General features: G+C 46.1%; 1 protein-coding gene and 1 long non-coding RNA gene across 3 annotated transcripts in view; one reads left to right on the top strand and one right to left on the bottom strand.

Annotated features, from left to right (window-relative positions):
* LOC146042972 (uncharacterized) overlaps positions 1-20,424 on the top strand; it is a 38,530-nt gene extending 18,106 nt beyond the window's left edge. Inside the window, exons 2-4 of one of the 2 annotated variants that reach the window (XR_014464076.1) lie at positions 18,559-18,606; positions 18,830-18,956; positions 19,843-20,424. This is a non-coding gene — a long non-coding RNA (uncharacterized LOC146042972). The remainder of the gene's footprint in view (positions 1-18,558; positions 18,607-18,829; positions 18,957-19,842) is intronic. The other variant, XR_014464077.1, reaches the window with a different exon arrangement.
* On the bottom strand, positions 3,604-17,914 carry LOC146042361 (uncharacterized). The gene is made up of 4 exons (XM_083162336.1): positions 17,765-17,914; positions 5,892-5,907; positions 4,573-4,860; positions 3,604-3,716 (listed from the first exon to the last, which is right to left on the bottom strand). Exons 1-4 carry the CDS (start codon positions 17,912-17,914, stop codon positions 3,604-3,606), a joined length of 567 nt encoding a protein of 188 aa, XP_083018462.1.
* Positions 20,425-23,545: the final 3,121 nt, after the last annotated feature.

The raw sequence follows: 23,545 nt of genomic DNA, 5'->3' as shown, positions 1-23,545 counted from the left end.
GATGATGTGAGAGGCGGTGACCCATCCACATGGGATATTATGCTAGCGAGGTGGGGCTGTACATGATAATTGTACTGGAGTGACAATGGAGTTACAGTAATTTATGGGAGGAACGTGGGAGTCTATTAACTAAGCCTTGAAGATAGATAAAGTGAAGAGAAATAAAGTGCCAACTGACAAGCTCCTAACTGTCATTTTACCAACACAGCATGCAACATGGAAGTGAGGAGTTGATTGGCTGTTACCTGATCTTCGTACATCTGATACTTGGTAAACAGACCCTATGATCTCTAATGGCACAATGAAATGGTGAATCTCAAGTCACACTGACACAGCGTCAACTTTAATAGGGAGAATAGAAAAAATCTTTAGCTGAAAAAAAAAGATTTTTCATATTTACTTAATAGAGCCTAAGGTGTATACAGTATTTACTGAAGTGTGATGTGTTTAGCAATGTATCAGATTAATCCCCACAGTTTATTATTAGTTAATTTAGTGAATGCAGAATCCCTGCAATATATGTACAGTATATCTAGATGCATACATACACACACACACACACACACACACACACACACACACACACACACAGGGCCACCGACAGGGGGGTGCTGTGGGTACAGCTGTCCCTGGACCCGGCCTCTGAAAGGGCCCGGGCAGCTCATTTTGCCCACTGCAAACCCCCCCCCCCCTACAGTGGCAAACGCAGGATTTTCAGAAGGGGGTTTCCAGAGAGGCGGAGCAAAGCACGGAGATGGACACTTAGGTGAAGGTGACCCAGTATATGCCGGGTCAGTTAAAGTATTATAGATAAACCAAATGTATATAAATAATAATAATAATAAAATATGTGTGTATATATATATATACATACATACACACACACACACACACACACAGGGGCGTCAACAGCAGTGTAGACCCCTGGGCATAGCAATGTATTGGGGCCCCTACCGATCCTCCAGCGGTAGGGGTGGGGGGAGCTTTGATGTCCTGCGGGTGGTAGGGGGTATTATATCAACCGCTCGGCACAGCATGTAGGGCCTGGATCAGTAATTTCCACTAATTACCCCTTTACTGCACAGATGGTGGGAGATGGGGTGGGAGAAGGGGGCATTGGGCTGAATGAAGGGGCCCTGATACATAACTTCCAGGGTGGTAGAGGATGTTTAATATGCAGAGGAGGGGTGTATAGTGGAGTGGGCTTATTATTCATAATTTTCTGGTGGGAGGACAGCTTGCTTGCTTGACTGCAGATATATCCAGTTCCCAGAAATAGATTTCTTAGATTTTAATGGAATTAAAACCTAGAGAATATCATCTACCAAATGGTATTGGGGACTAGGGGATCAGAGTTCAGGAGGCAGAGCAATCTGCCAATGAGTATATAAAACTACATACCAGGTGTGTGGAGCTGGAGCAGTAACCAGCTGCTTGAAGGCTGATATCTCTGGTTCTGGGAACAGTAGAGACAAGCTTCTAGTGTCCTTCAAAGGGGGAGAGTGCCAGCTTTTGGAATATACCCTCAGAAAAACGTTAGAAAGAACAAGAAATATCTGACTGGGAAGAGCAATTAATAGGCTTGGATGGGGACCACTGCTTTGAAGTCAGATATCTCCGGTTCCCAAGGGCCGATTTTTTAAATTCTTGTACCCATGGAAAGAGAGGACCCTCAGCTTTCAGCCTAGGATCCTTAGACTCCTGGGGGGTTTCTGGGTACTCAGAAACCCCCCCCTGCATGCGCTACTGCCCCCCCCCACTGCCTCTGCTGTGCTGCCTGCTTCTTCAATGCAGGATGCCGATGCCCATTTAAAATGCTGCAATGGCTTTTGAGCCAATCAGCGCCAATCAGCACGAGCTCTGATTGGCTCACCAGCCGGTGCTGCATTTTAATTGGCCACCGGTGTCCTGCATTGTCCTGCAATGGGGCAATCCTGCTCCAGGTGCCTCTCCCCGAGGTGTAAGCAGGGCCGGCTCTACCATTAGGCAGCTTTAGGCAGCTGCCTAGGGTGCCGGGATCTGGGGGGCGCCACCAACTCAAAAAAATCAAGGATGTCTATGAGGATCCTTGTTGTACCGCCGCAGGTGGCGGCTGTGGAACTTCTAAGACCTCACCTCCATACTTTCCCTTGAGGCATACTTTCCTACTTTGCTGCCCCCTCCTCCTTGTACTCTGTTGTCGGTGGCAAAAGGAAGCCTATAGGTAAAGGAAGGAACTGGGAGGACCACGCGATTTTTGGGAGCCTTCCTGCCATTCCAGAATGTTAGGCAAGTATGACTTAAGTGGTTGGAAAGTGGGTATTAGTGGCAGTATGAGGGGGGGGGGGAGTAGGTTGAAGTGTTGCCTAGGGTGTTGAGAAGCCTTACACCGGGCCTGGGTGTAAGCCTCACTAATAGAATTCCAGAATAAAGGATGGCACTCAGGGTACTTCAGAAGGGTGACGTTTCCTGAGTGCCATACTTATTCTGGAATTATATATATATCTTACAGAGTTATTGCTTGTGAATTAGGCTACTGAAGAAAGAAGCTATTTTATCTTTTCTGTCTCTTCATGAAATACGCCTGTTTATGGTGATAGTGTTACGACAGTGCTATCTTCCACATGTTCTATGTATAAGTGTGTTATCTGAATGCAAATAAAAAGAAATGCCGGAAAATATTCTGTTTGTATAGTATATAGGATGTATGCTGTATAAGGGAGGCTTTTCAGCGTTAATGATAATTCTACATTTTTCAACTTTAACTCCGTCAATGTTAAATTATGGAACCTGCTATTCCTCACGTAATACTGTAGTCTCCAAAAGTAAGCTTGCTGCAATTATCATGCATTCTTGGTGAGCAGTGTCATTGAAATCTATAGTTAGAGATATGTAGATGAGTCAGTTCACCAGTTTTCATCTTTTTATGTCATTGTCGATGGGGATTTTTGTGTCTATAACCAAAGCTCTGTTTTGTAATTTCACTTTAATTACATGGTGACCAGGGGCCTTATTCTGATCGGTGCGGATATTCCCGAATTCTTACGGTGCGGGCCGCACGCCACGCTGTGCGGCAGCGTGCGGCCATCGTCCGTAGAAACGCCCACATGTCCTCCGCATTCGGACAGACTCACTCTTTAAGAACAGGGCGTGTGTACGGACGACATACAAACCATGCGTGTGCGGGGGAAACACTCCGATTCTGCACGGTCTGACCGCGTATGCACGGCCTTCCCGCGTCAGAACGGACGCGAACCGGCCACTACGCACAGATGCGGTGTACTTACGCAAACAACAAGACTACTGTTATCTGAGTTCCCAAATAGATCACATGACACACTTATGCAATTATCAAACCACTTTGAGAAGAGATTGTTGCTCCTGGTCATCTGTTATTTAGCTAATTGATCCTTAAACACTTACAAGCACTATACATTAACCCTAACATTCCCTATGGGGATAAAAATGTTATCTACCCTTTTGCTGTGTACATATCTAAACATCCACATGTTTGTGTTTTAAATGCTTTTTATACTTTTAATGTTAAATACTAAAATAACACACAGACAACTTCTTAAACAACGGCGAACTTTTATTAAAACAAATAAAACAAATGGACCACCATCAGTCGTCCAGCAGCAGGACACAGAGGTCCTCCACATGAGCCGTCATCCGCCTCAGGTCCTCCCTTAAGCTCATGAGAGCCCCTCTTACTCCCTGGGGTGGCTCCTGGTAATCTGTGTGCATGATAAAGGGGGTACAACATTAATTATGCTACTCACGTACACCTTGTACAGTCAATCCTAAGTACCTACACCATGAGAAATCATACATACAAAAAAAGCCTTATCCACTCTTGTATGTTATGTCATCAAATATATGATCATGATGCTGCCACCACACACACACACACACTTGTGTGACATATACATTTCACAATCTATATATCAAAAACAGAACCACACTTGAGGATCACTCACACTTGTCCTGGCCAAAGACTCCTCACTCAACTCAAAACATACACCCACTACAACATGCCACATTGACCCATACATATATACCTGCATGTTACTGCTTAATAGCTAAACTGCATGATAGATAGATAGAATAGATAGAATAGATACCACATGAAAATGCTAGGCTACTCCCTCTTCCCATTACTTCATGATTCCTTGTCACATTTGCCACATAGGTGAAAGTGCAGCACTAATCCGCTTCCATACACCAAACAATTTCTAAGGTCAATCCATCATACATAATAGCTTACAAAAATACATGACAACAACACGGGCACACTGGCTAGAGGGGGGCCCATGCAAACTGCCCACATGGGACTCCAGTATAAATCAGGCCTGCCCATATTCCATTGCTGTTTTATTGTTGCTTCTATACAAAGAGCATCCATAAATGAACACTCATCACCTACATGAGCATCCAGATTGCACGTTTGCAGCATGGGCCTATAAGACCAAAGTGTGTCTGTTGTTTTCCATTTTTTGGGACTACTCTTTACTATATTATAGGAAAATTGAATCAGCTGTGCTACATAACAACCTGTACCTAACTCAGTAATGAAGCATTATGTCTACTTACCCCTGGCAGGCAGCTCCACCAGGTCGTCATCCTCCACATTGGGAGGTGGTGGCACATCGTCGAGGGGTAGGGGCACCTCCTCCTCCTCAACTTCGACCTCCTGTGCCTCCTCCGTGTCCTCCTCTGTGACATAACTGTGGGCCTGTGAGTCCTCCTCAATGCCCACCTCCTGTCTGGCCTCCTCAATGGGCACCTCCTGGGAGTCCTCCTCATTGCCCACCTCCTGTCTGGCCTCCTCAATGGGCACCTCCTGGGCCTCCTGACGGGCCTGTCTGGCTCTCTCCCGCGCTGTGGGTTAAACAAACAAAATGGGTGAGTGTCATTTCACATTGAAATTACTCTAACAAGTACATATCATAACCACATTATATATGTGTTATATATCACACATATAGTATCTGGCTTTTCTATGTCATAAACACCCAATTGACCTCATGTAATATTAATATTAAATAATGTGAAAATGCAAACACTCACTGGCCTAGATGCACTAGCCTTCAAAAGTGATACAATGTAGAGTGATAAACACGCAGCCAATCACATCCTTCCTGTCATGTCACAGACTGTAGTTGTAAAATGCCAGGTAGGAGCTGATTGGCTGCCTGTTTGTTACTCTCCATTTTAACAATTGTGAAGCAGACCGAATCCTGGCCACTGTCATTTATATGTATTTGCCCAAAATACTTACAGCGTTGCAGACGCCGCCTCAGAGCCTGCAGACGCTCCGGCTCCCGCCTCCGCAGGTCGGACCATCGCCTCTCCAGTTGGGCGATGGTCCTCCGCACATGAGTGCGGGCGAATATGCGGCGCCGGGCAGCAACATATGCCCGGCGCTTATCCCTATTGGAGATGAAGGGGCCTGCCTGCCCCAGTCTCCGCTCCATCACTCCCACCAGCGCCAGTAGCTCCGCAGTGGAGAAGGGATCTGCACGCTGGTAGGCAGCCATTTTAGGAGTGGCACTAATCAAACAATCATGTGCTGTCATTGGTTGGTTAGAGTGATATTTGGTATTAACTTTATTGTTCATTTTTACACTAACAGCGTGTATGCGCCCGAACATACGGCTAACCCATTGCATCGCACCCCCATCCTAAACACACAGTCTAAACTAAGATGTAAACACATTATATATAATCTATAACATTCACCAAACATGGGTATAAGCACCAGGTGAAATAGTCTGCATCACTAGACACTTACACCTAACTCAACAAGGTACTAAACAGCTATTTTATAATGAAAGCTATGCAACAGAAACATAGCAAATAGTGGCAGACCTTTTCCCAAAATTACGCCATGGTGCCATGTGTACACTTACCTTCTACTGGGCCATACTACAGAGGTGGAATGAAAAGTAGCTAGAATCCTTGCTGAATTTGGAGTGCTTTCACATGTGATTTGGATGCTAGCACTGATTACTTGTGGCTAAGTGGTGGACTGGATTGACATATGGAATGGGTAGTGTCAGTTGTACTACATACCAAACAAGTGCACAGTACAGATGTACATTCAAATATACATTTCATGTGTGACCTCAGTTTTATTTTGTAATTGGTGTTGGAATCTGCATTTAGCTACTAAATCTGACTTACTCAGTTTGCCTGGTTTTTGAGAAATATTTTTCAACACCAAGGGGCGTCCCATATGCGCCGCACGGTTGACGCTGGCGTACGGAACGCGGCCATACGGAACGCAGGTTGCAGCTGATTAACACCGATTACAGAAATAGTATTTTAAAGTTGTCCTAGAAAGGCAAACACTTGTTGCAAACATGCCAGGCTCAGAGTCAGAGGAAGACCAGGTGGTGCAGAATCTCTTGTCCCGCATGGAAGCCAACACCACCTATGTGCCCCTCAACCCAGAGCCCCCAGATGGCCCATCCACATCAGGCCAATCAGCAGCAGGGCCATTCTCAGCATCAGCAGAATCATTGGGAACACAGCAGGTGGCTTCCCAACAGAGTAGCCAGGCCAGCACATCAGGTACAGCAACCGGTGGCCGTGGCAGTGGCAGTGCCCGTGCCCGTGACCGTGCCCGTGGCCGCAGTGGGGCAACAGAGGAACCAACCACAAGAAACATGGCATATGAACCGCGGGAGCTTGACATCCTGGTGACCCGGGCACGTGATTTAATTGAGTGCCCAGCGGTGAAGTTGACACACACAAGGAGATGGAAGATCTGGGAGGAGATAACGGCGGAGATTAATGCAGTGGCTCCACAAGTTCGTCAGACGGAGCACGTTAAGAAGAGGCAAGTACATGTGTGTTACATTTGAGTAGGACAAGTCCAGTAATGTTAACATTCAATATTAGATGGAGTTGGTCAATGGGTGTTCACGTTGCTTGGAGGCACAGACATGTTGGCCATGACATAGAATTGATAGTTATTGGAGGGTGACTGTTTTTGTATCTTCTAAGGGTTGGTTTGAAAAATGAATATAATGTAAGTTTGGTGTCAGTAGGCACATGTTGTATTATGTTTCAGATTGCAATGGGTGCTACAGCAAACATGAGTAGTTACATGTATTAATATGTACACTTTGATTGCAGGTGGCACGACTTCAAAGGCAACCTCAAGAAGAAATTGACCCAGCGGTGGGAACACAGCCACACCTCTGGGGCTGGCCCCATGCCATCCAAGCTGGAGCTCACCCCCCCTGGAAGAGATGGCCCAGTGCTGTATAGCAGTGGAGGAGATCCGGCGGGTGAGCACTATAGACAGCGAGTCCCCAGCGGAAGTGATGGCTTCTACGCTTGAAGGTAATTATTTGCCAGGCCATAAGTAGATGTTTAACATTTGGCACGGAATGTGTGGTAATTGGTAATTTCTCGTTCAACAGCATCCCCACCGCTTGGTCCAGATTCTCTTGAGGAGGCCGTGGAGTCTGTGCCACCTGGCCCCAGTAGCAGGCCCGTGCAGCAGCCGCCGGGATTGTCCGCGGCTGAATTGTCCATGTGGGGCCGTGTGCTGGATAGTATTGTGCAGCAGGGAGAGTCTGCATTCGAGCGGGTGCGTAGGGCCGAGGAGGTGCTGCAGGGTTTGACCACCAGCCAGCAGAGTATTGCTGAGAGCCTGCAGGCTATGAGTGCCAGCCAGCAAGCTATGAGTACCAGCCATCAAGCTATTGCTGCTAGCCTGCAGGTGCTGGCTGATCAAGCCCTGCGGCAAAATGACCTCCTCCTCCGCCATAATGAACTTATGGTGGAGCTAGTTACCAGCAATAGGGCCCTAATTTCACCCGCTTCGGGTGCATTACCAACACCATCACTCCCTGCTGCCAGAGGGGGAAGAAGATCCACCCCCTCACCAGCATGTGCTCCACATGAGGCACCATCTGACTCTGGCCGTGGACGAGGCCGAAGACCTGCTGCACGTGGCAAGGAGCCTGCCAGGGGCAAACGTGCTCGCAAATGAACTTGTGTCCCCATTAATCTCCACCGTTATGTCTTCCCAAATCTTCCATTGAGCTGTGTGTGTCAGCATCCTCTGTCCAAATCCGTGCCCAGGGTCACCACTTTTGCCCGCGGTTCAAATATCATGTTTGGTTCCTCTGTTGCCCTGTTTCAGTGTGCTGTACTTGAAGTGTTGGTGCTGTACTTTTGTTGTGAAGCCACCTGATGTGTTCCTAATGGTTCTGCTGTGGCTATTTCTTCTATATTATTTATTTTTTGGCCTGTTATGGTCCCATTTGTTTTGTGTTGTTTTTTACATTTTTACCAAAGTGTCTTTAATAAATGTTATTTTGGCCCCACAAATGTCTGTATTAATTGATACATGCAGAAGTGCCATGTGTATTAGTATTAATAATATTAAGCTGTGTTCATTAATTGCAGTGTAAAAGTGTGTGACAAGTGCAGCATGTAATGTTCCCTTTAAGCTGCATGCTTCCAATTGTAGCAGTGAGAAGCGTGTAATTAACAAGTAATGGGTAAAGTATGTGATTGTATTGGGTTCAGGTGACATTGGTTGAGGTGCGTCCGTCCTGATTAGGCGTTCCAATTGCCTAGCGCATGACCGAGTGGTGCCTGCAAAGCAAGAGTAACCTCTTGGACACCGCACATTTCTTCCCTTTTTGCTCGCGTGCATTCGGCGTGCTGTCCGAATGCACGCCTACCAAAATGTGTGTACTCCCCCGTGTCCGCCCATGTTTCCGCCCAGTTTAGCCTACTTTGAAACTACGCCCCTGTGTCATTCCGCATGACGCCCATAACACACCCATATTGCCCGAATGATTGCGGTGCACATTTCTGTACGGTATTAGTGAGAATAAGTACGGAGACCATGCGTGGCACATGCGCGTAGCGTTCTCCACGCTTGCGCAGACGGCTAAAAAACGCCATCCGAAAGAATTCGGAAAAGTCCGCACCGATCAGAATAAGGGCCCAGGGCCACCGAGAGGTGACCTCTGCCCGGCAATGCACCTCCGGAACAACCCTTAAACTGGCCATACATCAGAAAGATCGATCTTAAGATCGATTGCGCTCATGATTGTGTACAATTTCCCTTGAACTCCTCAGCAGTCCTTTTTTTGGAGACACAATCTACTCACAATCCATCATACAATCAGTCATACAATCCATCTTACAATCAATTGAGATTGTATGATTGGGTACAATATCTTTCTGATGTATGGCCACCTTTAGATTTGCCTTGAGTCCAATTTTACATAGACCCAACTGAAGAACTGTCCTGCTCCTAGTCCACATTTAGCAAGTATAATACTCAAGTTCTCATCCCATAAGTATTATCACAATTTTACACCACAGCAGGTGCCTTCATGTGTACAGACTGAAGTGGGGCCATATTTTGCAGGTTTCTAAATGACACAGTTGTCCAGTTCCAATCATTATTATCTCCTCAAAGGAAGGAGCATCTCTCATGTGACATGGGCATTATGGTGTATGGCATAATTTGACATGGGCATTATGGCATGTGGCATAATGTGACATGGGCATTACAGTGTGTGGCATAATGGGATATGTGCATTATGGTGTGCGGCATAATATGTAAGGAGCATTTAAGTGTGTGGCATAATGTGTAAGGGGGATTTTGGTGTGGTTAATGTGTAAGGGGAATTACGGTGTGTGGCATAATACCACATGGGTATGAAGGTGTGTGGCATAATGGAACACGGGTATGAAGGTGTGTGGCATAATGGGATATGGCCATGAATATGTGTGGTGTAATGTGATATTGTTATGAAGGTGTGTGGCATAATGGGATATGGCCATGAAGGTGTGTGGTATAATGGGATATGGCCATGATGGTGTGTGGCATAATGGGATATGGACATGATGGTGTGTGGCATAATGGGATATGGCCATGAAGGTATGTGGCATAATGGAACATAAGCATTAGTGTGTGTGGCATAATGTGATATGGGAATTACAGTGTGTGCCATAATGTGTAAGGGGCATTACAGTGTTATTGGTACTATTATGTACCCACGCCCCTTCCCCACAAAGCCAAACTCCAACATTTTGAGTATGGGGGGGGGGGGGGATTCCCTTTCTGTCCCAGGGCACCAAAATGTCTAGTTACAGCACTGCTATGTGGTATGCTACAAAATGTTTATGTAGCCCTTAACTAAGTACAACTGACCCAACATTCTACAGGACTTGCTAACCTTTGAACTCTTGGCTTTTATTACAATGTGTACTCATTAGGTCACTCACCCCTTGTTCAAATAACATTTTACATAACATGTGAAAGTGTGGGGACATTAGGTTGTACCTTTGGTGTTTGCTTAATGACAATAACACACTTCAGTATCTAAAGAGATCTGATCCATGAAAGGCTACAAACAGCAAAGGAGACCATAAGAAAAAGGCCAAAATAGATATATGAGCAACAGACTCTATACAGAATGCAGGTGCAAGCACATGGTTACTGAATTACTTTTTTTGGGGGGGGGGGGGACCCCCCAAATAATGATAATTAGAAAGTTACAGTTATATTAAATATAATACTACAATACTACGCAACAGCCAAGGATTTTAGTGATTACAATACAATATTATCAGATAATGAATTATCCCGTAAATCACAGTGATTGATTGAAGGCTGTATTGATGAAGCTCAAGTTACAGGTATAGCGTAAAGAAATCAAAAAAGAAAAAGTGCAAGGCCTGATGAAAAAATATCACCATCTGGCAAATAATAGGTAAGGGGACCCTATGATTTTATTAGTACATTCAATTAGTACAATCGATAAGATGCATCATTCTTAATCAACAATCCTGGTACAGTCCCTCCTTGGGGTCATTGATAGCGTTGGTGGTAAATTATGGGAAAATTAAGAAATGCTCAGTTTCTACCAGTGGCGTAACTATAATTTAAGCGCCCCCCACTGATAAAAAAAGCAGCAACCCCCCCGGCCACTCATGCCCCCCCCCCATCCCCCGCAGATTTATCTGTATTTGCTGCTGTAGTCCCGGCTCCCCTCCTGGCTTCATTCTGAAGCTATGAAAAACGGACCATCACAAAATGTCCACCCCCATACAGCAGACAGTTTCAGAGAACAGTCTGCTATATGGGGGCGGCCATTTGATGATGGTCCGTCTCCATAGCATCAGAATGAAGCCAGGAGGGGAGCCAGGACCACTGCAGTGAATACGGGTAAATCTGCTGGTCTGTGGCGGCGGCACTACAATAGCCCTGCTATTGTTACGCCACTGGTTTCTACTATCCACCTGTGGGCCAGATGGCATTGAATGGATGGATGAGAGTGCAGAGACCAGATAAATTCCTGAAGGACAGAAGATAAGAGAATTGAATATTCTCTTGTTAAGGTGTCCTTTCCACAGTGACCTCTGTTGGTGCGTAGAGGAAACCATCATACACCCCCTCCCCCCCCCCAATCTTTCCTGATGAGAGTCCAAGGAAAGCACATAGCGGTAATATTATTAAGCGCCTGATTCAGACCTGTTTGCCAGGTTTTGTACACTTGTAGCCTAGCGGACAGGTCAGCGCCGCCCCGCTGAACGCCTCTCTTCCAGACCACCACCGCCGCCCACATCCCCTTGACCAGGGGTGGGGAACCTCCGGCCCGCGGGCCGGATACGGCCCCCTCACCCAGTATGTCCGGCCCGCCCGCCTGCCTATATTACAGAAGTATCATCCGCCCTGCCGCCTATATTTCATACCAGCCGCCGGGGATGGCTGCTGCCGCCGGGGAGATGTGCATAAGACGCGCCCGCCAATCACTGCAGGTGCATCCCCTCCACAGCCACTGTGAGTGGCGGGCGCGTCTTCTACACATCTCCCCGACGGCAGCAGTAGCAGCAGCAGCAGCCATCCCCGGCGCCTGGAATGTAATATAGGAGGGAGGGAGGGCGGGCGGGCGGATGATAATACATCAGTAATATAGGCGGGCGGGCGGCTGATACATCAGTTATATAGGCGGGCGGGCAGCTGATTAATCGGTAATATAGCCGGGCTGGTGGCGGGGGAGATGTGCAGAAGACGCGCCCGCCAATGCTGCTTCTCTCACCCTCCATTCCCTTGTGACTGACACATCCAGGGGTTGTCATTTACCCAGGGATTCACCCCCAAACAGGTTTATGTGATTATATCTGATTCTCATAATCAGACATAATCACATTAACCTGTTTGGGGGTGCCCACATGTATATGCCGCTGCCCTTGTGTAATATGCCCACATGTATATGCCGCTGCCCTGTGTATTATGCCCACATGTATATGCCGCTGCCCGTGTGTATAATGCCCACATGTATATGCCGCTGCCCTGTGTATAATGCCCACATGTATATGCCGCTGCCCTTGTGTATTATGCCCACATGTATATGCCGCTGCCAGTGTGTATAATGCCCACATGTATATGCCGCTGCCAGTGTGTATAATGCCCACATGTATATGCCGGTGCCCTGTGTATAATGCCCACATGTATATGCCGCTGCCAGTGTGTATAATGCCCACATGTATATGCCGCTGCCCTGTGTATAATGCCCACATGTATATGCCGCTGCCAGTGTGTATAATGCCCACATGTATATGCCGCTGCCCTTGTGTATTATGCCCACATGTATATGCCGCTGCCCTGTGTATAATGCCCACATGTATATGCCGCTGCCAGTGTGTATAATGCCCACATGTATATGCCGCTGCCCTGTGTATAATGCCCACGCGTATATGCCGATAATTGATAATTTTTATATGGCTCCCGAAGGGTTTTCAAATTTTCCAAATGGCCCTCGGTAGAAAAAAGGTTCCCCAGCCCTGCCCTTGACGAACATAAAATGATTTCTCATCGGCCATTCATTACGACATGTTCAATTCAAAGACATGGTCAAAATACTGACATTTAACATGCCGACAGGTTAACATGAGTTTTCCAGAAATTCTTGCCCAAAAACAGACAGGCCTGCATGGCGGGTTAGCAAGCCATGTGAGGGGACGCCGTGGCGAGGTCAGCAAGCCATGTGAGAGGACGCCGTACACTAGGACAGTGTTTATGTTGACATACACACCCAAAAAACCATAGAAACACATATCAACATGTCATCATTTTAATGGTATTTTGACCATGTCCATCAATTGAACATGACGGAATATTGACTGTGTCGGTATTTTGACTGTCGGTCAAACGTTTGCCGGTAATTTAATACTGAACCCCAGTAAAGTGATGCTGCAAATTGGTAGCTTACTTTACAGCACTGGAAGTCACAAAAGCGGGAAATCCCTTAAGACTGCAGCGTTATGAACATAAAAATTAAAATACGGTCAAAAGCCCATTTCTGCACTAGAGTAGCAGTAAGGAGAGTCCGTTCCTAGTATGCCCAGGATAATATTGATAGAAACATAGTTACCGCACCAGATGGGTTAGTTGATAGCAATGTTCTTGTATCCAAGTGGTCGGCCCAGATGACACAAATTACCGAAGTCCACTGGAGTTGGTTTGAGGACGATTAGGTGAATATCCACAATTACTCTGGCTGGTGGTATTTTTAGTAGAAAGCGGAAGTTTAGCAGTATAAAGGTGTCCCAAAGTTGTTGGAGAGGAGAGGTTGAATCCACTGCTGGGCTGGTCCGGACTGCAATCCAAAGTGAAGATGGTGGCAAATGGGCAACAGCACCACTGATGCGTTTCGCTGCTCCTTTCAGCTTTATCAAAGGTGTGTCAAGCCTTTGATAAAGCTGCCAGGAGCAGCGAAACGCGTCAGAGTGCTGTAGTCCATTTGCCACATTTCACATACAGGAGTAACTAACCTGTATATAGCAGCTGCTGGGAAGCCACTCCCACCAAGTGCCCCCTTCCCTACCTAGGGTGGGCTCACTACCTTTTCTTCAATTTTAGGATTTGGTTTGTAATTTATACAAAAGCTAACTCCCCAATGAATGGCTATGCAGAGACAAGAAATGAAGAACACATTAGGGAACATTACTTAATGAGCTTGCATCTCTCTTCTATTAAGGCCTTATTCAGTCCTGATCGCTAGTCTGTGAACTTGCAGCGCCCTGCCAGAATGAACATCAGCCCTGTGCAAGGCAGTGAATGTCTTGTAAAAACCAAGCCGATGGGCAGCAGCTGCGAATCCACACACAACTCACTCACCAACGAATAATTGTCCCAGTATGTGCAGCCTGTGCGTAACCCAGACCCTTTCCTAACTGTACAGCACAAACAGGCCGATCATGCTGATGTCATACTCTGAAAGCGCTTGGTCATGCCTGCCTTTTAATGACACTCTCAGATAACGTCCGGATACCACCCACAAACTGTCAGTCAAACAACTGCCGGCTGGCCATTAAAGAAATTGCTGATTTTTTCCGCTGTTTGGCGTCACGCATGCGTACTGCGATTCGTACACATTCACAGTCATTCAACAACCAGCGCCATGCGTATTCACTTAGCAGTGATCAGGTCTGAATAACCCCATAGTCTGTAGTGACAGACATCGGTTACGGTATAAATGGTAGACAATGTCTGGATCGCCAGTCACTAGGTCGACCGCTAATGGTCTACACCTTGAAATGTTCGACATACCCAAGGTTGACATTGACAAACAGTCGACACAAGTTTATGAATTAGGTTGATATGAGTATTTTACCTTTTTTTGGTGTCTGTGTCGACATGGACGCCGTATAAGTCTACCGCGTGCCCTCGCCATGCTCCGGGCACTATTATATTCCCACTTGGATAGTATGAAGTACCAGAGCTAACCAAAAAAATTCATGTCAAGCTTTTTCATGTCGATCATGTATATGTTGACCATACACTTCTGTTGATCTTTGGTCAGTGTCGACCTTGGTTATGTCAACGATTTCAACCTAGTGACTGTCGACCTATACATTGTCTTCCAAGTGTCTTCATACCCCGTTATCTTCTGTATGTAGTTTGCGGCTGAAAATGGGTACAAGTGCAAGTCTGACCTCTAGTGGCAAGATTAGTCTACTGCATATTATAGCAGCAGCAGAATGTGATTCATGTGTCTTTAATACTAACTTCCCAGTGAAGTGTGAGGATTATATGTTGTCAGCATGTGTTTAGAAGGCTCACCCAAATAGTGTCGTTCCATATTGTTTAAAAGAAGAACAGAGAAGCGTAGAAAATAATTTTTTTAAATATTTAGCATAATACAGTATAACATAAATATAGCTAGAATACACGCAGAAGACACAAATTTTGGTGGTTCATACATTTGGTGGAGGTAAAGCTATGCGCTAGCAGTCGCAGCATTACTCCCCACAGTGGCAGCTGACTTTGAAGCTGCAGCCTGCACCAGGAGTGGCTGGCGTGCAGGCTGCAATGAATGAGATGAGGACCCAGTCATGGCTACTAGTGCATGACTTCACCTCTATCGTCTGTATGCCTCACTGACCGTCTGCTGTCTCTCGCCTGGGATAGGGAGACGGAGAGGTGCAAAAGTGGCGGAGAGATGCACAGAGAATGGAAAGGTGCACTGAGAGAGTGTGAGAGGTGCAGGGAAGAAGAAAGTGAGAGGTGCAAGGGAGAAAAAGAGGTGTATATAAGGAGGGAGTGAGAGGACAGGGGTTAAGGGGATGAAGAGGCGCTGGGAAGGAGGGAGTGAGCGGTGTCAGGGACAGAGTGGTGCAGGTAAGGAGGTACTGAGATGTGCAGGGGGGCAGAGAGGTACTGAGAATGGGAAGTACAGTGAATGATGGGGGGGACCCTACAGTATATTATTCTTAGGAAGGCACCTGTGGCACTTTTCTGTTTGCACAACAGGGTGCTGGATGAACATGCTATGCTATATATATATTATACATATATATATATATATATATATATATATATATATATAAATATCCGGCACTCAAAGGTATATGTGACAGCTTGCTCCGGTGCCGACCTTCCCTTATACCCTTATAAGGACATAGTAGTAGGCAATATCTGGACGCACTCAGAAGACTTGTACTGGAATAATCACAGACGTAAGTAAGTATGGTCAATATTTAGGGTTTTGATACTTGACCACTTGCGCACTGGAAACCCGTGTTTGACTACAGTGTCAAATTTATTTTATTTTTTTATTATTTTATTTTATTGGAATAATTGCGGCTCAGACTTACTGTACAGTATTTTTGTTTTTATTGAAGAATTTATAAAAGTTACAGTATACTGTATATAAAGTTATATGTATAGTACAGATGCATCCTAGCACCTATCGAACAAAACAATGAGATGCTTTAGCACCTGTGTAGAAACACTAGCGTCTGTGCCCATCCAGACGCACTGAAAGTTTTATAGGGAGGCAGGATTTTTTTTTTTTTGTTTGTTAAATATACAGTACAGTAACTGGGGGAAAAAATTGGTCCCTTCACACTATGTACTGTATCGAACTGAGGCATACTGTACTTTAATGTACAGTAAAACATGCAGAGCGGCACACTTATCCACTAGCCTACCACGCACGTATCCTAGCACCTTTTCGAACAAAAATGAGATGCATTAGCATCCGTGCCGCTCCCGTGTAGACGCACTAGCGTCCGTGCCCGAGCAGATGCACGGAAAGCTTTCTGGGAGGCAGGATTTTTTTGTGTGTTCAATATACAGTAACTGACCTACTGTAAATGTGTTGGGGAAAAAAAACAAGTACAGTACCCTTTAATAATCACACTCAGGCATACTGTACTGTAGTTTAATGTACAACATGCAGAGCAGCGCACTTATCCACTAGCCTACACACCTGATAAGAGTGGCCAAAGCTAACACTCAGATTCATCCTAGTGCCATTCAACTAAACCAATGAGACGCATTAGAGCATGGGTCCTCAAACTGCGGCCCTCCAGATGTTGTGAAACTACAATTCCCAGCATGCCTTGCCACAGCTTTAACACTCCCTTATAGGAAAATTGTGGCAAGGCATGCTGGGATTTGTAGTTTCACCACATCTGGAGGGCCGCAGTTTGAGGACCCATGCATTAGAGTCTCATTACAGTATAACTTGCCCATACCAAGTTACAAAATAGTGTAATGATACTGTATGCAATTCAATGTAATTTTATTTATTAGTGTCTATCTACAGAACAGTAGCTTACTGGACAGTACAGTAGTAGCAGAGTAGTTCCTGTGCTACAGAGCTTTTTAATACTGTAGTCACTTCATGTACCCGCTGCAGCACACATTTCACGCATGCGTAGTGAGGATTTCAAAAAGTGACATCTGGTGGATGATCACTGGTATTGCACTCATCTGAAAACCCCACTGTGTTTGCCAAGCTTTTAAAATGTATTGCAACGACTTGAGCCATGGGCCGCCATGGCGGGGAGGTGGGACAACCGCCATAGGTAGGATGAATGAGCGGCGCTCCATCTGTATGCATACATATTTAGAAGATGGTAAGACTTCTGCGCCTTCAGTGTTAAAAAACAAATAGTGACTATCCTTGATTGTTTCTTATATGTGCATACCAATAATAACGAAAATCTTTTTATATATATATATATGTATATATATAGATAGATAGATAGATAGATAGATAGATAGATATTACATTAACACCTCACAAATAAATAAATACATTACATTCCTTGTGTTGTAAATTGCACATTTTAACTAGTACAGTTGGAGCTGGCCTCTTCCCTCTAGGGGCTGGCAGTCGGATCACCAACTGCCAGCCGCCGGAAGGGGACACGTGTGCACAAGATGCGTGCACATCCACTTCTAATGGAGCTCCTCCCTGGGTCCCCACCTCCTCACTGCCGGTACCTGACGAGGTCCCCCACCTCCCCACTCATCCCCGCAAACCTTCCCATCTCCCTGAAGCGGAGACGGGCAGGGTTCACCTCCCCGCCACTTGGTAACTAGGATGTGCATGAGTGTGGGGTGATGGCGTATCCCAGTCAGATGGAGCGCCATCTCGCCAGCAGGGGTAATCTGGTGAGCCCTGGCGCTGGCTGAGAGGCGCTCCATCTGTATGTATATACAGTATATATATATATATATATACATACAGTATATAGGTGTCAGTTCTGTCATTCATTTTGCAATTGTCCTTCTGAAATTGACGAGTTAGACTGTCTAGAGTGTTGTAACTATAAAGGTTCCCTTCCACTAGTGAGATGTCTCTTATCCGATTCATCAGGTGGGATGGGCTATTACCATATATACACTTTCCTCCGAGTAATCCCATGCAATCGCACAAATGCACTGCGATGTGTACCTATTTATGTGCGATTGTGAGAAATATATTAATGGCAGCCAGTGAGATTGACGACTGAGATGGGAGGCGCACGGGAGCGCGCCTGTCATTGCAATCGCAGGAAATAGACATGCGATGTGACATTTTTCATACAATACATTGCAGCAATGCGTCTCAATCGCATGAAAACAGGCCATATCGCACTAGTGGATGGGGGCTTTTTATATGCAAACTTTACGTTTTACTTCCTCAGTCTGTTTTTTAGTGAAATTATAACAAAATAATAAAGCTGTAAATAGATTTTCTTTAACTAAAAGTCAAGCTTTTAATTGTGAGAATCCCTTCTTGTCTTATTTTACAGGCAATAACTGGACAGCTCTGTCCTGTACCACTCCCTATCCCCATACAGGTAAGTGAAATAAGGAAAGGTTTAATCTGCAAAATATATCTTTTATTGTTTCTGCCTTGTAGCACATACATTTTCTATCTTACTTAACAAAATCCTTTCTCCACATCAGTGGATTCCATTGTGACTCAATGTTACAGAAACTCCTCCTAAGAATAATTATGATGCAGATTGTAATGTCACCAAGACTGATCTCTCTATTTCTATCTTTGTTCTGCCCATCCAGCCTCCTTCATCATCGCTGCACAGGGATCGCCCAGACTCCACCAACAGTGCTGCTCCAGGACCGGGCAGATCTTTCAAACGGCAACTCCATACATCACAACATGACCCTCTCCAGGGTGGATGCAATGGTCTGTTTCTGGACTTTCCTCTTAATGTCAGATTACCATCACCTGTTTCACACAGGTTAATTGATAAGACAGGTGCTTCAACACAGGTGATGGCAATTATAAATTAAGGGAGAAGTCCAGAAACATTATATCCCTCCTGGAATGGGTCATGTTAACTCTCCATAGAGTTTTCTTTTTCCTGCGGCCCCTCTGGAGTCACCCAGCACACAGGGTCACGGCCTAAGACAGATCAGTCCATTGACCACTGGAGCAGCAACAATCACCGGCAGCACCCTTTTTGGTAATAGATACTGCTGCGTCAAACCTCTCACACCCGACACTGTGCGCACTTCTCCGGCTCAGCAGTTTTCCACAGCAACTGACTAACGGTCTCTCCAGAGTCCCCCCTTTTATAGCCTCTCGTACGGGTTCCCTTACATGGTATATGCTGTTCATGCGCCTCAATTTAACTGGGTAAAGGTGCCCATACACGTTACAATTATTGTATACAATATTGTATACAATATCGCATCTCATTGCATCTCGGTTTTGCGATGAGATTAGATCTATGTGCTGCACATACTTTTTGTACTAGATCTCAACTCATCGTAAAACCGAGATGTGATGAGATGCGATATTGTATACAATAATTGTAACGGGTATGGGTATGAGTACCTTGAGCTGTACAGTTTTTCCCCTCTGCAATGGCAGTAGTACCTTCCCTCCTCATCTCGTGCCACTCATTTTCAATGAGCACAAGCAATTGGAACAATCTAATTCCCCTCCATGAGGGGTCTGTGTGTTTACATAGACTGTATTTATCTTCCGTGAAAATATCATCCATTTATCATTTTACATATTTATTACAGATCAAATATAAAATATTAATACTTTTTTTTTTTTTAAGGTGAAGAACAAAATATCCTGGCCCCTCTCTAAGGCCCTTATTCTGATCTGTGCGGAAATTCCCGCATTCTTACGGAGCGGTCAGCACGCAACGGTGTTTTGCCGCATGCGGCCATCGTCCGTAGAAACGCCCACGTGTCCTCCGCATTCGGACGGACTCACTCTTTAAGAACAGGGCGTGTTTACGGACGACATACAAACCATGCGTGTGCGGGAGAAACACTCCGATTCGGCACGGTATTACAGAGTATTACAGAGTATGCTCGGGAATACCGCATCCGAACGGGAGCCAAGCGGTGCTACCGCACGTAAGCGGAGTATTTACGCCAAACAACCCACTATGAAGTATCTTCTGCAATACATCACATGACCCACTTATTCAATTACCTATCCTCATAAAAAACTGCTTATTTGGAATTGGAATCAATTAGATTCCAATATATCCTTACAAGCATGCCTAACACATGCATTGCACACATTAACCCTTACAGCAATTGAAGTGCAATGGTTTCTATTAAAGCACTGACAAGCGTCCTATTAGTGAGTAATGAGTAAAGGAGTAGATTCTATTGGGTTCAGGTGTTAATGGTTGTAGTCATTAGGCGTACGTTCGCCTAGCGCATGAACGAGTGGTGTCCGCAAAGCAATAGTACACTTGTGGACACCGCACATTTCTGCCCTTTTTGATCGCGTGCATTCGGAGTGGTTTCCGAATGTACGCCCCCCAACATAAGTGTACTCCCCCGTGTCCGCCCATGTTTCCGCCCCGTTTTGCCCACTTTGAAACTACGCCCATGTGTCATTCCGCATGACGCCCATAATACGCCCCTATTTCCCGAATGATAGCGGTGAACAGTTCTGGACGGGATCTGGCCGAACTGGTACCGAGTCAATGCGTGGCACATGCGCGTTGCGTTCTCCACGCATGCGCAGACGCCGTAAAGACGCGATCCGAAAGTATGCGGTAAAGTCCGCGTCAATCAGAATAAGGGCCTAAGTAAGTATACTGTTTATATGAAAAATGTTGTTTTTTTATAACAATACATGACAATCCATGGCTGTACTTAAATAACACATACATACATTCAACACACAATAAAAATAAAAATGATATCTATTTAAGATTTGAAGGAATAAAAACGGGATTCCTATATATCCACAACAGTAAGCCGCTGCTGATATTTTTCACACTCCTTTTAATTTGAATAACCTCCCATGGTGAGGTCTCAGTGGTTGTGCAGGAGGCCCGTATCACTCTCTTAGCCTTCCATAGATGCCGCACTTTGGGTAAAATCAGGAGTCAGACAGCCAAGAGATGACTATAAAGCGCCCCACATTCACGTGAGAGGACCGGCTCAATGACGCGTTTCTCCACCTAATAGTGTTTGGCGGCTTCCTCAGATTGAGCCTCTATGTTTTAGCGGTTCCTCTAAAAAGCCTCATGAATTAGCGGTACTTTGTCCAGTGTGTCTCATGCCTCGTTTTCATTTTGTAAAATTTATAGCCTTTCAAGGTGTGCATGTCATGCCTCTTTCTCCTTGAGGGGTAGATTTATTAACTGACGATCTGGGGAATATGCGCTATCCCCGTGCCTTATGGCAGGGGATAGCGCTTCGCCTGATCTATGACACCGCTGAGTGGGTGTCTAACGTGCGGCGGTGTGGGGCAGGAGGCATAGCGCAGCTACAATATTTTGTACTGCGCGCCTGCCTCCTGCCTGATTTCTGAATGGTCAGCACTGCTGAACGTTCCGCCACCTACAGCTATCGACTTCGACAGCTGCAGGCGGCGATGCCCTATGCCTACAGCAGGGACAGCGCTGGCGAAGCAGGAAGTGTTATAGCGGCGCTTTTAGCACCGCTATAATAAATCTACCCCTCAATGTTTTATGCAGCCTCTTACAGCATGCGTATCATGCCTCGTTTTCATACAATATAAAGTAGAGCCTCCCGCAGCCATCTTTTTCATCTCAATATAACATGCCTCATTTCCAAATACATTTTTGCCTCATTAGATTTCCTCTAATTGTCCATATAATTATTTTAATTCAGTGAAATAGAATTGAGATAATGGAAAAAGGCCCAGAAACAAAAGATGGGCACCACAGATTCCATTTCTTGTCATGAAGGTCATTGATTCTTACTGTAAATCAAATGGATGTATTTGCCATCTGCGGAACCCATGTGGCGCAATATAAATAAAGGATAACAATAATAATAATAATCTCCATCTTTATTCCTTGGTAGGAAATGACAGTCAGTTACTTACCACCCGATAATTATCTTCTCCTCTCACATCTCCCCCTGTTCTCCTCCTCTCATGTTTCCCCCGGTTCATCTCCTCCTCTTACATGTCCCGCAGTTCCTCTTACATCTCCCCGTTTCTCTACCACTTTCACAGCTCCCCCTGTTCCCCTCCTCCTCTCACAGCCCCCGTTCCTCTCCTCCTCTAACAGCATCTCCTGTTCCCCTTCTCTACTCACAGCTTCCCCTGTTCCTCTCCTCCTCTCACAGCCCCCGTTCCTCTCCTCCTCTAACAGCATCTCCTGTTCCCCTTCTCCTCTCACAGCTTCCCCTGTTCCGCTCCTCCTCTCACAGCCCCCGTTCCTTTCCTCCTCTAACAGCATCTCCTGTTCCCCTTCTCCTCTCACAGCTCCCCCTGTTCCTCTGCTCCTCTCACAGCCCCTGTTCCTCTCCTCCTCTAACAGCATCTCCTGTTCCCCTTCTCCTCTCACAGCTCCCCCTGTTCCTCTCCTCCTCTCACAGCCCCCCTTCCTCTCCTCCTCTAACAGCATCTCCTGTTCCCCTTCTCCTCTCACAGCTTCCCCTGTTCCTCTCCTCCTCTCACAGCCCCCGTTCCTTTCCTCCTCTAACAGCATCTCCTGTTCCCCTTCTCCTCTCACAGCTCCCCCTGTTCCTCTCCTCCTCTCACAGCCCCTGTTCCTCTCCTCCTCTAACAGCATCTCCTGTTCCCCTTCTCCTCTCACAGCTCCCCCTGTTCCTCTCCTCCTCTCACAGCCCCCGTTCCTCTCCTCCTCTAACAGCATCTCCTGTTCCCCTTCTCCTCTCACAGCTTCCCCTGTTCCTCTCCTCCTCTCACAGCCCCCGTTCCTTTCCTCCTCTAACAGCATCTCCTGTTCCCCTTCTCCTCTCACAGCTCCCCCTGTTCCTCTCCTCCTCTCACAGCCCCTGTTCCTCTCCTCCTCTAACAGCATCTCCTGTTCCCCTTCTCCTCTCACAGCTCCCCCTGTTCCTCTCCTCCTCTCACAGCCCCCGTTCCTCTCCTCCTCTAACAGCATCTCCTGTTCCCCTTCTCCTCTCACAGCTTCCCCTGTTCCTCTCCTCCTCTCACAGCCCCCGTTCCTCTCCTCCTCTAACAGAATCTCCTGTTCCCCTTCTCCTCTCACAGCTTCCCCTGTTCCTCTCCTCCTCTTGCAACTTCACCTGTTCCTCTGTTCCTCTCACAGCTCCAGTACCTAACAATGATCAGGTTCATAGGGGATGCCAGCATTTGGGATACCTACTTACATTCGGGATACCAACAGCAATTATTCCAGCTGTGCTGTGCTGTTGCAGCCTGTCCTCTCCCTGCGTGAGGATTTGCTGCCGCAGGATCAGACACTGGCGGACGCTAATTGTCTCTCTCAGCCAATCAGCAACTGCCCATTCATTTAGTTTTTTTTAATTCTTCTGCTCCCAGCTGTT

Source organism: Crinia signifera, chromosome 19 (assembly GCF_055691185.1).
Source record: "Crinia signifera chromosome 19, ASM5569118v1, whole genome shotgun sequence".
NCBI classification, from domain to species: domain Eukaryota; kingdom Metazoa; phylum Chordata; class Amphibia; order Anura; family Myobatrachidae; genus Crinia; species Crinia signifera.
This window is presented reverse-complemented; position numbering and strand designations above follow the sequence as displayed.

Excerpts from the sequence above, each read along its gene's own strand:
- LOC146042361 (XM_083162336.1), bottom strand. The coding sequence starts at position 17,914 with ATGGCGCTCCATCTGACTGGGATACGCCATCACCCCACACTCATGCAC. Across the intron at positions 3,717-4,572 it reads GGTGGAGCTGCCTGCCAGGG|ATTACCAGGAGCCACCCCAG; the intron begins GTAAGTAGACAT and ends TCATGCACACAG.